The sequence below is a fragment of the Pan paniscus genome, chromosome 13 (genome assembly GCF_029289425.2).
Source record: "Pan paniscus chromosome 13, NHGRI_mPanPan1-v2.0_pri, whole genome shotgun sequence".
NCBI lineage: Eukaryota > Metazoa > Chordata > Mammalia > Primates > Hominidae > Pan > Pan paniscus.
In genome coordinates this window covers 121,294,658-121,311,775 of record NC_073262.2, presented here as the reverse complement: position 1 = coordinate 121,311,775, position 17,118 = coordinate 121,294,658, and the positions used below count along the sequence as shown (strand labels likewise).

Sequence of the window (17,118 nt, the reverse complement as noted above, 5' to 3'; positions counted from 1 at the left end):
AATTAATAACACTGGTCACCTTGGAGACTGATTCAATGAGGACTTTCATTTTTACCTATGTGTTTCCATTTTAAATAATTATATGTTCAGATACTGTACAATTAAAATCTATAATAATAAAGCAATACTTTTTAACACAAAGGGAGCTCATACTTAGGGAGTTGGGAATCACTGTTCTAGAAAAACATCTACCTAGACTTAACATCCCATGAAAGAGACAAAGTCAGTAAGAGACCCCAGGGCTCACCTCATTTTCCAGGTCCACTACATCAGTGCTCCGCTGGCCCAGCACCTCTGGCCTCTCCTCTGGGAATGCTCGTTCACAGTCTGGGGTGGTCCGGTTTTCCCTGCCGGAGGAAGCCAGGGAGTAGAACGGGTTCCAAACCTATGACTCTTAGGGTTCATTAACTTGTCCCTCTCTGTAGACCCAGGATAGGAATGAGAAAGAAGCCATATAGGATTGACTAGAGGAGACTTCTTTCTGGGATGTGGGATATGACCAGTACAGGATATGTTGACGACTACACAAATATCCTTAACTGTCTTCTCACTTTAGAGCTTATTCTACTTTGCAGTTTTCACCTATGGCTTTCAACTCAAAACAATCTTCCCTTTTGGATGGAGATGATCCTTTCCCTTTCAGCCAACCTTTCAGTCAATGTACATAAAGAAGAGAAAGTCCCCAAGTTTCCTGATGAATCAGAAAAACATCTATAATTAGAATCCAAGAATCCAGGACTCAGACTCTCGAGGCTCTATCCATGTTTAGGCAGTGGCTAGTGACAGGGACCATTCTGTATTTGCTTTGGCTAGAGTCAAAGATGTGCAAGATACCTCACCCTACAAATCCCTAACTATACCCTTCTCACCGAGGTGCAGAGGGCACCTCTCCAGTCCCTGACTCAGCCCAGCTGCTCTTCAATTCTGAGGCTAAGATCCCGGCCAGGAGGCTTGATTCCTGAGGAGTGGCCCCGAGTCTGGGCAGAGGGGCTGTGCCAGGAGCCACCTTGCTGGTCTTGTCCTCTTGCTCAAGGGCAGGTCCTGTATTCTGATGTTTCTGTGGGAGGTAGGGGGCAACACTGAATCAGAGCTATTTGATTGCTATAGGACAATATGAATGCTATTCACGGCCCTTCTCCAACCCTAGAAAGTCACCCTCCTCCTCTAACTCCCCAGTCACTACCCTGGTCATTTCACATATTTTCCTCTGCCCCACACACCTTCTGCATGGCCTCCTCAGCCATGCGTTTATAGGCCTGAGTCAAGATGCGAGACTGATTACCCTTGGGGGCCAACCGATGGGCCTGTTCGTCCTTTAGGACCTGAAGTTCTGGGGGTAGGCGGCTGGTGAATGGGGTCCCCAAATCTGGGCCTGCTGACTCAGTTATTACTGCAGGGAGGGAAGAGGAGGAAGACATGATCATGGGGGCCATAGTCCCTGTGTCCACTTGGCCAGGGACAACTTCAGTGTCTCCAGGCTTCTGTGGAAGAAGATCATTTTGAAAAAGTGACAGAGAGAGAGTGGGGTTGTAAGGGAAGTGGCAAAGGTTAAGTGAAGGGCTAGGAAGAAAGTTCAAGCTGCTGGAGGAAAGACGACATGTTATATCTAGATGGTCGGGGAAGTGAAAGGGAAGTAGTTTAGAGGAAGTACTGGGAAGTCCAAGAGCCCTGGGAACCCTGATGACTCACTGGTGACATGACCAGCAATAAAGGGGTGATATAAGAGGTCTGGCCAGGACAGTCGCTGCCGTGGGTCTTTGGTGAGCAGTCCCTGCAGGAAGTTCTACAGAGAGAAAAAATATTCCATTAGTCATTCTTTCCCTTCCCTTAAGTCTCTCCCTATCAGCAGAACTAGCAAACCAAGAATCCCACATCCATCCTCACAGCAGATGAGCTGCTCTTGATCATGCCCTCTTTGTTCAGGTTCCATTTTCCTGGCTGAAATCATGGACAGACCACTATCTTACCTCCTAGGGAGAGGACCCCAAATCCTGTTCACAGACATTTTGTATTCCCAAATGTAAAAACAAATTTTAATGCACCAACTTTGTAAAGAAGGGAGAAAAAACACTGGGAGAAACAGATGTCACCTTCTTAATGATCTTCAGACAGCAAACATTCGAAGAACTCCCAAACTATTCACGCTGCCCTCCCTTTGACTATGGTTTGTTTGTGGCTGGGTAGGAACAGATGCATTTTTGGTTACAAGTAATTCACACGCACAAGTAATTGCGTGAAGGTGTGTTTGGGAGTACTCAAAAACAGAAATCTTTCTGCAAGTCTTCAGAGGTGGAGAGATAGGGAGACAGTCTCTGAAAAGGATACACCTTATCCTTATCAGGAATCTTTGGGGAAATCCTCAATTGGGCCTCAAATAGGAACAGAGGTACTAGTAGATTATGACCACTGTTCTAAAACAAAGTGAGCTGTATAACTATGGATCTTGCTGGAGATACCTGAGTATCTGCCCATAGGGAGAATGAATATCCTATGTGCACCGCTTCCACTTAAGATTCCTTCATTTAGATTATTCTTGACAATTATTCGGGCCCCCTCAACTAAACAGGGGAGGAATTTGTTGTCCCTTTTCATCTCAGATAAAGCAAAGCTATAATAAGGTTTCACTCTGGGAGAAGACTGCATTTAAATTCTATTGAAAATCCATAATCTTGCCCTACATAAAAAATAAAAGAAGGTTGGGTGCAGTGGCTCATGCTTGTAATCCTAACTCTTTAGGAGTTGAGACAGGAAGATTGCTTGAGGCCAGGAGTTTGAGACAAGCCTGCGCAACACAGTGAGACCCTGTCTCTAAAAAATTTTTTTAAAAAATTAATTAATTAAAAAAGAAATAGAGGCCAGGAGCAGTGGCTCACGCCTGTAATCCCAGCACTTTGGGAGGCCAAGGCGGGAGGATCACGAGGTTGGGAGATCGAGACCATCCTGGCTAACACGGTGAAACCCCGTCTCTACTAAAAATTACAAAAAATTAGCCAGGTGTGGTGGCGGGCACCTGTAGTCCCAGCTACTCAGGAGGCTGAGGCAGGAGAATGGCGTGAATCTGGAGGGCGGAGCTTGCAGTGAGCCGAGATCGTGCCACTGCACTCCAGCCTGGGTGACAGAGCAAGACTCCGTCTCAAAGAAAAAAGAAATAGAAAAGAAGTCCAACTCCTCTTCTACTCTTCCCTCCTCCAGACTACTGACTTAGTCACAATGAGTAGGCACCACCTCTATCATCTGCCCCTAATCACTGAACCAGCTCCACCAGCTCTCACCATTCTGATAGCTTTGGACTGAAAGCTATGTAGATAACATCTAGAATGTGGACATAGCATCTGACAGGAAGTAAGTGGAATAGATGGCATGTAAGAGGACCAGTATCGATCTCTAGTATCTTCCAATTACCTTTTCATTGTGATAAAGCATAGCCTGGCTCAAACTGGAGTTACCATTCTCAGGTTTGGCAAACTTTAGAACACCCTCCCAGAATTAAGACCCTGCAGTAGAAAAGCAAGGCTGCCTGGCCCAGCTCTGGCATTGATATGGTTTGGATTTGTGTCCCCGTCCAAATCTCATGTCGAATTGTAATCCCCAATGTTGGAGGAGGGGTCTGGTAGGAGGTGACTGGATCATGGGGGAGGACTTCCCCCTTACTGTTCTCATGATAGTGAATGAATTTTCACGAGATCTGGCTGTTTAAAAGTGTGTAGCCCTGGCCGGGTGCAGTGGCTCAAGCCTATGATCCCAGCACTTTGGGAGGCCGAGGCAGGCGGATCACCTGAGGTTGGGAGTTCGAGACCAGCCTGACCAACATGGAGAAACCTCATCTCTACTAAAAATACAAAATTAGCCAGGCATGGTGGTGCATGCCTGTAATCCCAGCTACTCGGGAGGCTGAGGCAGAAGAATTGCTTGAACCTGGGAAGCAGAGGTTGCGGTCAGCCGAGATCGCGCCATTGCAGTCCAGCCTGGACAACAAAAGCAAAACTCTGTCTCAGGCTGGGAGCAGTGGCTCATGCCTGTAATCCCAGCACTTTGGGAGGCTGAGGCAGGCGAGTCACGAGGTCAGGAGATCAAGACCATGCTGGCTAACACGGTGAAACCCCATCTCTAGTAAAAAATACAAAAAAATTAGCCGGGTGTCGTGGTGGGCACCTGTAATCCCAGCTACTCGGGAGGCTGAGGCCGGAGAATGGTGTGAACCTGCAAGGCAGAGCTTGCAGTGAGCCAAGATCACGCCACTACACTCCAGCCTGGGCGACAGAGCGAGACTCTGTCTCAAAAAAAAAAAAAAAGAAAAGAAAAAAAAACTGTGTCTCAAAAAAAAAAAAGCGTGTAGCACCTTTCCTTTCTCTATCTTCCTCCTGGTCCGCCACCTAAGACATGCCTGTTTCCCCTTTGCTTTCCGTCATGATTGTAAGTTTCCTGAGGCTTCCCCAGCCATCCTTCCTGTACAAGCTATGGAGCTGTGAGCCAATTAAACCTCTTTTCTTTATAAAATACCCAGTCTCAGGTAGTTCTGTATAGCAATGCGAGAACAGAATAACACAGCCATTAATTCAGTAACTGCAAAGTCCCGCCTCAGCTCTGGAAAAGGATTTTGGAAAAAGGAACAGAGGTAGAGGGAGACAGATTTCTAATGTAAAAGTCATCTCCCTTTCAATATTCATTACCTTAAAGCAGGGACTGATGGTTGAGGGCCAGCGCACAGGGTCCTTGAGAATGAGGCTGACCAGCTGAAAGATGCTTGTAGCATAGAAGGGAGGGGTGCCTACTGCCAGTTCATATAGTATGCAGCCAACAGACCAGAGGTCCGCTGTGTGGTCGTATGGTCGCTCCTCCACCAGCTCTGGAGACATATAGAGTGGTGTGCCTTTGATGGATGTCAGCACCATTGTATTGGTGCTCATAGCCCGGGCAAATCTGCAGAAGATAATGGGATGGAAATGGAAAGGGAAAAGATATTCTAAACCTGGTCACTACTACCTAACATAGAGATATCCCAAACCGGAGCAGAGGGAGCACCTTTGATTAGGTTCCAGAAGACCCAGCAGCAGTCCCAGCCTCCAGCTCCGGTTCTAAAATGAGGCCCAAATAAGTCAAGAGTATGGTCTAAGATTCCCTGTGGGGCCAGGCTCAGTGGCTCATGCCTGTAATCCCAGCACTTTGGGAGGCCGAGGTGGGCAGATCGCCTGAGGTCAGGAGTTCGAGACCAGCCTGACCAACATGGAGAAACCCCATCTCTACTAAAAATATAAAATTAGCCAGGCATGGTGGCACATGCCTGTAATCCCAGCTACTCTGGAGGCTGAGGCAGTAGAATTGCTTGAATCCGGGAGGCAGAGGTTGTGGTGAGTGGAGATCGCACCATTGCACTCCAGCCTGGGTAACAAGAGTGAAACTCCATCTCAAAAAAAAAAAAAAAAAAAAAAAAAGATTCCCTGTGGAACTGGAAGCTTAGATGGATGCTCAGAATCTTTACCCAAAGTCACAGAGCTTGATGCCACCACCCTTGGCGAGGAGGATGTTCTGAGGCTTCATGTCTCGGTGTAGGATGCGGTGGGAATGCAGATAGTACAGGGCTGACACCAACTGGGCAGCAATGGCCTGAACCTAGAAATTAAAGAGGTGGAAGAAAGAAAAAAAAGGTTAGAAACAGCAGCTGGCTGACAAGCCCAAAAACTTCTCCTAATATTACTGCTAATCTTTTCTTCCTTCCCTTTCTTGCAGAGCTTCACACTATTCTTTCTTAGTTATTGTTCCCCTTGTTTTAATCACTCTTTCATTTGCTCAGTCATTCATTCAAGAAAAATTTATTGAATCTCATTTACTATCTGCTTGACCATGGGCAAACTAAGGTGACAATCTATATAATAACACCATCTACATGGAGGATTATTGTGAGGACTGAGTTAAAGCATGCAAAATAATACTCAGAATGGTGCCTGGCACATAGTAAATATTCAATACACATTACCTGTTATTAAATAAGACAAAATGCCTTTTTTCAAGAAAAGTAGTCAGACAAACAAACAAGACAGATAAAACAAATATGGTGGTCGGGCGTGGTGGCTCACGCCTGTAATACCAGCACTTTGGGAGGCTGAGGCGGGCAGATCACCTGAGGCCAGGAGTTCGAGACCAGCCTGGCCAGCATGGTGAAACCCCATCTCTACTAAAAGTACAAAATTAGCTAGGCATGGTTGCGCATGCTATAATCCTGGTTACTGGGGAGGCTGAGGCACGAGAATTGCTTGAACCTGGAAGGCGGAGTTTGCTGTGAGCCAAGATTGTGCCACTGCACTCCAGCCTGGGCAACAAAGCAAGACTCTGTCTCAAAAAATAAAATTCAATTAAAAATAAAATAATTTCAAAAACATGATTACTTACAAATAGTGGTGAGTGCTCAGAAGGAAAGAGAATGCTGCAATAATGAATCCCAAGGGGGGCCTACTTGCTTGGGTACAGACAAACGCCTAGAATAAATGTGGCTGGAGGATATGTGCAACAAAATCCCACTGCTAACCACTACGTCCTGGTGCCAAATCCTGATTCCCCACAACCTTTATTCTTACTGCCCTCTTTCTGGTACCATTACACTGGCCCTTCTTCCCTAAAGGTATCTAATAACAATAATGTTAATAATAGCTAACTATTCAAACACATTACATGACTTAACACTCTTCATCATAGACTTATCAGGCAAACATGATTATTATCTCCATTTTACAAATTAGGAAACTAAGCACAAAGAAATTAAAGTAACTTGTCCAATGAGACCCAGCTAGGAAGGAGCAGAGCCAAGCTTCCTACTCAGATATTTTGACTCCAACGTTTACATAATTTACTCCACACGACACTGCCTCTATATACCCAGACTCTTATATTCTTCTCAGAAGTCTTTGAAATGGAGACTCTCAGTGTCCTTAGCTTGCTCTACCAGTTCTCTAACCTGGAGAGAGGTCGGAGGTGGGGAGAAGTTGAAGGCAGAAAGCATACCTGGTCTTCAGGAAGTTTTCCGTCATCTTCTAGGATCTGAAAGAGCTCTCCCTCAGCATAGTCTGTCACCACCACCACCTACAGAGAGAAGGCAGTGGCACTGATGGCTCCAGATTCATGCATTCTGAGGTTGGGAAATTCCTGGAACCCTTGTGCTTGGGGAGACAGGGCCCAAAACTGTCAAAGCACACCTCTTTATCAGTTTCAAAGCTGTCAAGCATATGCACAATGTTGGGATGCCGCAGACCCCGCATTATTTCAATCTCTCGTTGCAAATTCCTCAGCTCCTTCTCTGAGCGCCCCAATTTTGGGATGAACTTCAGGGCCACGACCTGTCGTGGTAAGGTGAAAAGTTAACGCCTAATCACACTACTGAAAAGAGCTAGAATTTCAGCCTTAATCTCAGAGCTCCAGAAGTCAGATTTTAGAGTGTTTGAGTAACTCTTATTATTTCTGTTAGTCTCCCGCTTCCATTTTCTCCATGGTACCCTGGCCTTATCCAGGCTTTCCCCATTCCTCATCCCAGGAGGAAACAGCATCTGCAAAACATTTCCCCTTCTGGAAGAAGTGTTCTGATTTGACCAGCACTCAAGATGAGATTTAGGAGAAAGGAAAGGAAAAAAAAAAATGAAGAGGAAATAATAGAGTTCAAGTGGTTTACCTCTTATTACATGGTGTGCTAGAGACTAATAATATTTGTTGTTTACTAACAGCCAGGCACTGTACTAAGTGATTTAATGTGACAACATATTTAATCCTCAAACTCCATCAATCAGTTGCTGTTCTTATCCCCATTCTAGAGATAAGGAAATTGAGACATAGGGAAGTTAAGTAATTTGTCCATAATTCTAGGGCTAGAAAGCGGTGGAGATGGAGTTTGCACCCAAATAATCCAACTTCAAAGCTTATACTCCATAAGAAGTATGAGGGAGTCAGTACCTTAGGAATACAAACTGGTATAAATACATTCCTTCTAGATCCATTTTCCACTGGAGTTGGGGGTACCAAATCCCACCCAAAAGGTATCCCTCTTTGTGCAACACCTGAGCACTGTATTTTCTTCGACCCTTGTACACCCTCCCAAAAGAGCCTTCTCCAATCATCTCCAACACGTGGTACTTTTCCATGACAGAGGTTTCAGGATCTCTTAGAAGAAAGTAGAGACGGTGAAGAGCTATAGATCCAGGGACAGTTCCACAACATCTGGGACGCCTAGTTGGGGCACGGGAAAGGAAAAATGTTAGCCACCTTGCCTTTTCCTCTTTTTCACAATAAAGCCTCAAAAAACATAGGAGGGTGGAATGGATGCAAAGATGATGCGATCTTGGAACAAACAGAGCTTCTCTTTGTAGTTCCTCCCCACTTTCATCCTCCTGTCCCCAACCCGGCCCCATGCCCAACTAACACCTGGTTCCCCTTCTGCCTCACCCAGCCTGGCTCACTCGACCCTACTCTTTCAACCTAGCCTCGCCCAACCAACCCTGCTCCTTTGAGTCTCCCCCAAGTTTCTGCCACTCCCAGACTCCTCAGCACCCGCTCTCAGACCCCCTGGCCCGTGCGCTTCGCAGGCCAGAGCCCCTCTCTCACCCCCAGCCTAGGAGCTCCAAGCTCCTCAGGCCAAGGGACGGATTCCCTGGCGTTTAGCCCCATCTCTTCTGGCTGCCTGCATACGTTGCCTGACTTATAATTCTTCTCCACCCGCCTCTCCCGCCGGTCTCTTTCGGCTCCCTTTCTTACAATTTTACTCGCTAGAACTGGTGAGAAGTTCAGAGGACAAAGGCGCTCAGAGGTGTGGAAGGGACGGCGGACCACACATGGGCACTTCCTGGGACACAACCGAACTGCCTCAGGGCCATTAGGCCCGGCTAAGGACCCGGAGTCTGCGGTTGCCTAGAAACGACGCTAGCTGCCCACCCCTCTTAGTTTTCCGCCTCCGACTTCCCTAAGGGCATTTCCGGTTCCGGCTGCGGGCCGGTGAAGATATGGCGGCGTCTGCGTCTGCAGCTGCAGGGGAGGAGGACTGGTAACTTTGGGGGCATGGGCTTTGGCTGACAGCCTGGATCTAGTCCAGAGGCCTAGCAGCTGTCGCAGACGGTCCGTACGGCGGGCGTGTGGGGTGGAGCGAGGGATGAGGGATGGCAGAGATGCTGACATCTCTGGGAGAGCTGGACTGGGGAACGGGAGGGTGGAGGGGCGCTGATCTGAGTGAGAGGACACCGGGTCTGCGCCCGCCAGGCCAGTTCAGGCCTCGCCGTATCCGGTTCGATCCCTTTTCCTCCAACTTCACGCCATCCCTTTCTCTCCTCCTCAAATGAATTTTCTCAGGGGCTTTGGGGGATGCCTGCCCATCAGACCTCCCCATCTCCCTTTCTCCTCTCAGAACCAGTGCCCTCCAGTTCCGGCCCCCCTTTCCCCTTGGATCAGCCTTTTTCCGCCGACGCTTTCCTCAGCCTTCTCTCTCTCACACAGCACTAGTGAGGACTATTGTATGAATAAAGCTTTACACTTCACATAAAGTCCCTCTAGTCCTTCTCTCAAGCATTCTTAACTAAAGACTAGAACATGGAAGGACTCTGGGATTTGGAAGTAGGATCAATGTGGGTTAACTCCACATTTTATTAGCTGTGTGATGCTGAACAGGCCATCTAGCTTCTGTGAGTCAGTGTCCTCAGCTGTAAAAAAAAAAAAGTGGGTGTGGCACCTACCTCAGAATAGTTGAGAGGATCACCACGGATTTGTAATATACTTAAGTCTGTTTTTTGTTTTGTTTTGTTTTGTTTTTTGAGACAGAGTCTCACTCTCGCCCACGCTAGAGTGCGGCGGTGCGATTACGGCTCACTGCAGCCTCGACCTCCCCAGGCTCAGGTGATCCTTCTGCCTCAGCCTTCCGAGTAGCTGAGACTACAGGTGTGTGCCACCATGCCTGGCTAATTTTTGTATTTTTTGTAGAGACGGAGTTTTGCCATGTTGGCCAGACTGGTCTTGAACCCCTGGGTTCAAGTGATCCTCCCACCTCAGCCTCCCAAGGTGCTGGAATTACAGGCGTGAGCCACCACACCCGGCCTCCTTTTCATTAATAACTGAGGTGCAGGCACCTGGGAAGACTAGATGAGCCCCAAAGAAGTAAAGTGATTTGCCAAAAGATAGAAAATTATGACTAGAAATCCATATCTGTCTGACTCCACACCTTAGATTCTTTGCACTAGGACATTCTTCAGTCCCCACTCCCCCAATTTTTTTTTTTTTTTTTTTTTTTTTTTGAGACGGAGTCTTGCTCTGTCGCCCAGGCTGGAGTGCAGTGGCGCAATCTCGGTTCACTGCAAGCTCCGCCTCCCGGGTTCACGCCATTCTCCTGCCTCAGCCTCCCGAGTAGCTGGGACTACAGGCGCCCGCCACCACACCCAGCTAATCTTTTGTGATTTTTAGTAGAGACAGGGTTTCACCCTGTTAGCCAGGATGGTCTCTATCGCCTGACTTCATGATCCACCCGCCTCGGCCTCCCAAAGTGCTGGGATTACAGGCCTGAGCCACCGCGCCCGGCCCCCATCCCCCATTTTGTTATCACCACCTTACCACCATCCCATCCAGGACCCATATAACTAGGGTGGGCGAAGTATTGAAGGGCCACTTGACTGAGGCTACACCTCAGTGTTACATTGGTTCAGGGAGCCCAGCTAGTACTGGCCATTATTAAGACTATCTAGACTACTGGTTTTCAAAGTGTTCAGGGAAACTTCTTTTTTTTTTTTTTTTTTTTAAGAGACAGAGTCTTACTTTGTCACCCAGGCTGGAGTACAGTGGCAAGATCATGGCTCACTACAGCCTCGACCTCCTGGGCTCCCGTGATTCTTCTGCCTCAGTCTCCCAAGTATCTGGGACCACCGTGTCCATCTAATTTTTTATTTTTTGTAGAGATAGTGTCTCGCTTTGTTGCCCAGGCTGGTCTCGAACTCCTGGCCTCAAGTGATCCTCCCACCTCAGCCTCCCAAAGCGCTGGGATAACTTATAGTTCACCTGTTCAGGGGAACTTTTAAGATTCAGGGGAGACACCTTGAGCCATGGAGACAGCAACAATGAGTGCAGCAGCCTGTAGTACTGTGAGACTCCCACTCCCATGTCAGCCAGAACTACACTGTTATCTGTGAGGTGTAAAGCTTTATATTTTATATTTTGAAGTTTCTGCCTAAGACTTAACAACACTGACATAGGTCGTGCTGGGGCAGCCTTACTCTTAGAATGAAGAGGGAGCAGTGTGAGAAAGCAAAGTGTGCATTTTTCCATGTATCACTTGGTAGAGCTGTAGACACAAACTGATCACTCAGCTTCAATTTCATTACAACTGCTGTTTCTATGCTTAAGCATGTGTGTCCCTTGATTTACATCAGAACCATGGATCCTAACCTCAACAGGCTGATCTAGATCAACCAGACAGCCAGGTCATAAATACATCCAGAGTACTCTATTACCTCCCTCCTTCCCTCTTTCCTTCTAAGGGAGAAGGTTATATACAGACAGGAAAAAAAGAGGACATAGACTAGCTACTATAGCCCAGATACTATTAGGTACTTTATGTAAACAAATCACCTTTTATCCTCACAATAACCTTAGAGAGTAGGTGTTATTATCTATATGTGACAGACAGGATAATTTAAGCTTACAGAGAGGTCACGTCCCAGATTGCATAGCTTGTAAGTGATTGGTACCTGTTAACTAACTCCGAGGCTGCTGGCTCTTCCATTACAACACAGCCTTTATACCACCCTAAATATGTTGTGTTGAGGTTGCTATCTCTTTTAAGAAGGCTTAGGGTGACTGGTGTTAAAACTGTATGTAGACAGTAGCCAAGGCACTGGGATCCACACTGGACAGTGACGTAGGGAAGGGTTGGAGTAATATTGGTAACGTTAATGCTAATGAATGGGTGCCATATCTCTAGACCAGAGAGTCAGCCACTAAGGGGAATGAAACTTAAACAGGGAGTCAGGAAACCTGGCTCTGGGCCCAGTTCTACCTATGTTAACCCTTGGTTAGTCATTTTACTTCTCTAGAATCCACTTCTTCATCTGTTGGCAGAAATGATGCCTAAAATTCTGATTTCCATGCCTTCTATTTGGCCAGTTGACAACTTAAGGTAACATATTCCTTGTTTTTAAGGAGTTTAGCAGGAGAATGCATTCTGGTAGATTGCCATTTTTCTACAAAGCCTGCCTTTATTGGCCTTAGCATGCTTCCACAGGGAGAGCTGTAATGGTAAGTTAGTCTACTCCTGTCTCTCTAGGGTCCTTCCCTCTGAAGTTGAAGTGTTGGAGTCCATCTATCTAGATGAACTACAGGTGATTAAAGGAAATGGCAGGTATGTATTCAACCAGTGGTGGGCAGGAGTCCCCCTAGTAATGAGGAGAGGTTCTATGCTGAATCTGGGTCTTAAGACATTGTGAGCCTTGATTCAGAGATAATATTTCTCTTGTGTAGACAAAAGCTATTCCTTTAATCCTACCCCAAAAGAAAGAGTCCAATGTGTACTTCCTTTGCCCACTTTACTGTCTCAGCCCCATCCTCCCCAGCCCCCAAGCCCCTACCCAGTCACATCTGCGTGTCCACTTGATCCACCTGCAGAACTTCACCATGGGAAATCTACATCACTTTGCATCCTGCCACTGCAGAGGACCAGGATTCACAGTATGTCTGCTTCACTCTGGTGCTTCAGGTCCCAGCAGAGGTGAAGCCCCTACTGTGTGGCAGCAAAGGGAGGAAGGGGAGAGTCCCTGGGGTGGATCACTTCAGCAGTAACTTGTTATTTGCCCCCACTAGTATCCCCATGAGGTGCCACAGATCTCTATCCGAAATCCCCGAGGACTTTCAGATGAACAGATCCACACGTAAGTTGAACCTGTCAGAACAGGGAAAACTCAGCTACAGCTTTGCCCGGTGACAGAAATGGGCAGGTCTAATATTTGGTTTGCCCTCTTCCTCCAGGATCTTACAGGTGCTGGGCCATGTGGCCAAGGCTGGGCTGGGCACTGCCATGCTGTATGAACTCATTGAGGTAAGAGGTGCGCTAGTCTGAGATATGTTCTTTCCTTCAAGCTAGAGCAGTTTCTAGCTGTAAAAGGGAAACCATGGGCCTAGAATCTTAAACGGATCTGGAGTCATTAGGTAAGGCCTAAATTAATCCAGAGAAATGAGACTCTTCTATTTGAAAAACTTCCCAAAAGACAGTTCAGTAGCTTCTCCAAGTTGCCTATGCCAGCATCTTGACAGAAAATGACTTTTCCTCTTCACCTTGAATTTTTCTTGCATCAGTTTCAGTATATGTCTTGTTCTCTTGGCACTGGCAACTGAAAGTGGCAAAAGATACGCATCTTGCTTGGGGGCGTCTTAGCCATAAATGAACATTTGAAGGCTAGACTGCCATTGGAACTGACTAGAAAAAGTCATGGTTGGCCAGGCACGGTGGTGGGCATTTGTAATCCCAGCTACTTGGGAGGCTGAGGAAGGAGAATCGCTTGAACCTGGGAGGCGGAGATTGCAGGGAGCCAAGATCATGCACTGCACTCCAGCCTGGGCAACAGAGTGAGACTCCATCTCAAAAAAAAAAAAAGAAAAAGTCATGGTTCCTTTACTGAAAGAGCTTATACACTGCTTAATGAAACAACCCACATGAAGCAACACCTGAAGCTCCAATATACACAGAAAACTTTTATTGTTTGAGATTAAAAATATAAAAATAAGTACAGTTTTATTTTCCCCTAGTTTGTTTATTTATTAATTTTAATTTTTTTTTTTTTTGAGACAGTCTTAGTCTGTCACCCAGGCTGGAGTGCAGTGGTGTGATCTCAGCTCACTGCAACCTCCACCTCCCAGGTTCAAGTGATTCTCCTGCCTCAGCCTCCCAGATAGCTAGGATCACAGGCATGTGCCACCACACCCAGCTAATTTTGTATTTTTAGTAGAGATGGGGTTTCTCCATGTTGGCCAGGCTGGTCTTGAACTCCTGACCTCAGGTTATCCACCTGCCTCAGCCTCCCAAAGTGCTGGGATTATAGGCATGAGCCACCACGCCCAGCCTCTCTTGGTTTAAATTTTTAAGAAAAATGTTCAGAATAGAGTGAAGATGGGTGGCTGAGAGTCAAAGAGAGTGGGTTTGATAGGCCACCGTAGCAGTCCTAGGTCAGGCCTCCACAATGCAGCCTTGGACTTTGTGGAATTCCAGAGTACACTATTAGCTATTCAAATAACAATTCAAATGCATAGTTCACAGCCCAACTCAATGCCTTGTGAATTCTCTGTCCATTTGGGTTGTCCATACCTTGACATGCTTTCTGAAAGCTGACTTAGAACAAACACATTGCCCCACGGGGGAGTGATATTGAAGGGGGCTAATCAAGAAAGGCCTCCCAGAAGATAAATTTTAATTGAACATTTTTTTTCTCAAGGTGTATTATTTTCATCTCCAAGATATATTAAAAGTGACTTAATGAAAGGAAAAACAATTAGGTTGAATTTTGAAACCAGGAAGATCAAATTTTGGGGGAGGGACAGAGATGTGGAGAAGGATTGATTCCCAGCAGAGGGAGCGTCACCAAGCCAGAAATGCATCAACACAAGGTAACAAACTGGCCTGCTAGGAGCCAAGTCTAGCCAGTCACTCCCAGGAGTAGTAGACAGGCCTTGCTCACCGTTCTTCCCCCTACCCCCCTGTTTAATCAGCGTCTTCTCTCCTCAGAAAGGGAAGGAAATTCTCACAGATAACAACATCCCTCATGGCCAGTGTGTCATCTGCCTCTATGGTTTCCAGGTGGGTTTCTCTCTTGGGACCTGGCATTCTGTTTGGGACCAGCAGATGAGGGCTGTGAGAGAGCTCTGACTTAGTGCCCTACATCTGCCTTCCCTCCAGGAGAAGGAGGCCTTTACCAAAACACCCTGTTACCACTACTTCCACTGCCACTGCCTTGCTCGGTACATCCAGCACATGGAGCAAGAGCTGAAGGCACAAGGACAAGAGCAGGAACAGGAACGGCAGCATGCTGCAACCAAACAGGTAGACCTCACTGCACCTGCACGCTCATCTGACACCCTTAGGCACAGCCTTTCACAACCTTTTCTATCTCTCCACTCCAGTGGCTCTTCACCTTTTCAGGGTCATAGATACCCTTGAGATTAATGAACTCTTACCTCTGTCCAGAAAAAAGGGCATCCTTTTTTTTTTTTTGAGATGGAGTCTCACTCTGCCACCCAGGCTGGAGTGCAGTAGCACAATCTTGGCTCACTGCAACCTCCGCCTCCTGGGTTCAAGCAATCCTCCTGCCTCAGCCTCCCAAGTAGCTGGGATTATAGGTGCGAGCCACCACGCCCAGCTGATTTTTGTATTTTCAGTAGAGACGGGGTTTCACCATGTTGGCCAGGCTGGTCTCAAACTCATGACCTCAAGTGATCCGCCCGCCTCGGCCTCCCAAAGTGCTGGGATTACAGGCGCGAGCCACCGTGCCTGGCCAGGGCATCCTTATATACACTTACATATTGCATGCAGTTTCGGGGGGTTCCCAGATCTCTAGTTAGACAACCTGTGCTCTGTCCCAACTCACTGCTGAACCGGTGTCCCTGTGCCCTTTAGTCCCAGCCCTCTGCAGATTAGGTTGGCTGATGGGTCAGCACCAGGGGGCATCCTGTGCTGTGACACAGGCATATGATTTTTCTCTTTTTTAGAAGGCAGTCGGTGTGCAGTGTCCAGTGTGCAGAGAGCCCCTCGTGTATGATCTTGCCTCACTGAAAGCAGCCCCTGAACCCCAACAGCCCATGGTAAGGAGACTTTTTTCCAATCTGAGCCAGGAGTAATGGCATTTTCTAAAGAGTAAGGAATGGCATCTTGTCTGTGTCAAATGGGATCTCTGAAATTGGGCTTGAACTGCCTAGGACCTCTCTGCAAAGCCACATCCCCCACTGGCGGGAGCCTAAGACTCTGGGAGCCCAGACCTGAGGGGCAAAACCAGTGCAGATCTCCTGAGGCAGCCTGGGAGGAGTAGAGGTTTGAGTCAGCCTTCTGCTGTTCATTATTTCCTCTCTGCCATTCTTCCTTCTAGGAGCTGTACCAGCCCAGTGCGGAGAGCTTGCGCCAGCAAGAAGAACGCAAGCGGCTCTACCAGAGGCAGCAGGAGCGGGGGGGAATCATTGACCTTGAGGCTGAGCGAAACCGATACTTCATCAGCCTTCAGCAGGTGAGGGAAGGGCTTCCCAGTTGTCCCGTAATGCCACCAACCTTCCTACATACCCCAATCAGCCATGGCCCCAGAGTGAGCTTTGTTCTAACCAGGAAGATGATAGGCTGATCATGGTCAGCCCAGATAGTAGGAGAGGGGCCTGTAGTTCCCCACCTTGAGGAGCTGCATCTCCCTCACTGCATCTTGTCACTTATTTCTAGCCTCCTGCCCCTGCGGAACCTGAGTCAGCTGTAGATGTCTCCAAAGGATCCCAACCACCCAGCACCCTTGCAGCAGAACTATCCACCTCACCAGCCGTCCAATCCACTTTGCCACCTCCTCTGCCTGTGGCGACCCAGTACATATGTGAGAAGATTCCAGGGGCCAGGTCAAATCAGCAAAGGTTGGGCGAAACCCAGAAAGCTATGCTAGATCCCCCCAAGCCCAGTCGAGGTCCCTGGCGACAGCCCGAACGGAGGCACCCGAAGGGAGGGGAGTGCCACGCCCCTAAAGGTACCCGTGACACCCAGGAACTGCCACCTCCTGAGGGGCCCCTCAAGGAGCCCATGGACCTAAAGCCAGAACCCCATAGCCAAGGAGTTGAAGGTCCTCCACAAGAGAAGGGGCCTGGCAGCTGGCAGGGGCCCCCACCCCGCAGGACTCGGGACTGTGTTCGCTGGGAGCGCTCTAAAGGCCGGACACCCGGTTCTTCCTACCCTCGCCTGCCTCGGGGCCAGGGAGCATACCGGCCTGGTACTCGGAGGGAGTCCCTGGGCCTGGAATCTGAGGATGGTTCCTAGCAGGACTTGGTGGGGGGAACAGGGAATTGGGGATGGGAGGGGGGCAATAAAGATATTTGGCCTTCTTTGGCTTTCTTTGCTTAGCAGCGCCTAGCCTGTGAGGAATGGCTCTTTTTCTCAATTCC

At 47.8% G+C, this 17,118-nt stretch overlaps 2 protein-coding genes across 9 annotated transcripts in view; one reads left to right on the top strand and one right to left on the bottom strand.

Annotated features, from left to right (window-relative positions):
* Positions 1-8,952, bottom strand: part of STK36 (serine/threonine kinase 36) — a 30,741-nt gene extending 21,789 nt beyond the window's left edge. For 2 of the 5 annotated variants that reach the window (XM_003818622.4, XM_055109093.2), the window contains exons 1-10: positions 8,734-8,908; positions 8,040-8,208; positions 7,188-7,328; positions 6,997-7,074; positions 5,480-5,610; positions 4,671-4,920; positions 1,690-1,783; positions 1,221-1,390; positions 870-1,057; positions 248-347 (exon numbers count right to left, since the gene is read on the bottom strand). In XM_003818622.4, the coding sequence (XP_003818670.2) occupies positions 248-347; positions 870-1,057; positions 1,221-1,390; positions 1,690-1,783; positions 4,671-4,920; positions 5,480-5,610; positions 6,997-7,074; positions 7,188-7,328; positions 8,040-8,123 (1,236 nt within the window). In that variant the 5' untranslated portion in view covers positions 8,124-8,208; positions 8,734-8,908. Of the gene's footprint in view, positions 1-247; positions 348-869; positions 1,058-1,220; positions 1,391-1,689; positions 1,784-4,670; positions 4,921-5,479; positions 5,611-6,996; positions 7,075-7,187; positions 7,329-7,935; positions 8,209-8,583 lie in introns of those variants that run through there. The other 3 variants (XM_003818621.4, XM_034955145.3, XM_034955146.3) reach the window with 3 other exon arrangements.
* RNF25 (ring finger protein 25) lies at positions 8,899-17,058 on the top strand. Of its 4 annotated transcripts, none has more exons than XM_008971966.4 (10): positions 8,899-9,019; positions 12,275-12,349; positions 12,613-12,715; positions 12,808-12,875; positions 12,973-13,042; positions 14,723-14,794; positions 14,894-15,037; positions 15,706-15,795; positions 16,077-16,211; positions 16,415-17,058. In XM_008971966.4, the coding sequence occupies exons 1-10, from the start codon at positions 8,979-8,981 to the stop codon at positions 16,991-16,993; spliced, it is 1,377 nt and encodes a 458-aa protein (XP_008970214.1). In that variant the 5' UTR covers positions 8,899-8,978; the 3' UTR covers positions 16,994-17,058. The 4 variants fall into 4 exon arrangements, with proteins under 4 accessions (XP_008970214.1, XP_034811044.1, XP_003818674.1 ...); XM_003818626.5 differs by having other exon boundaries at positions 8,915-9,019; positions 15,703-15,795; XM_034955154.3 differs by lacking the exon at positions 8,899-9,019 and adding an exon at positions 9,070-9,090 and having other exon boundaries at positions 14,869-15,037; positions 15,703-15,795.
* Positions 17,059-17,118: the final 60 nt, after the last annotated feature.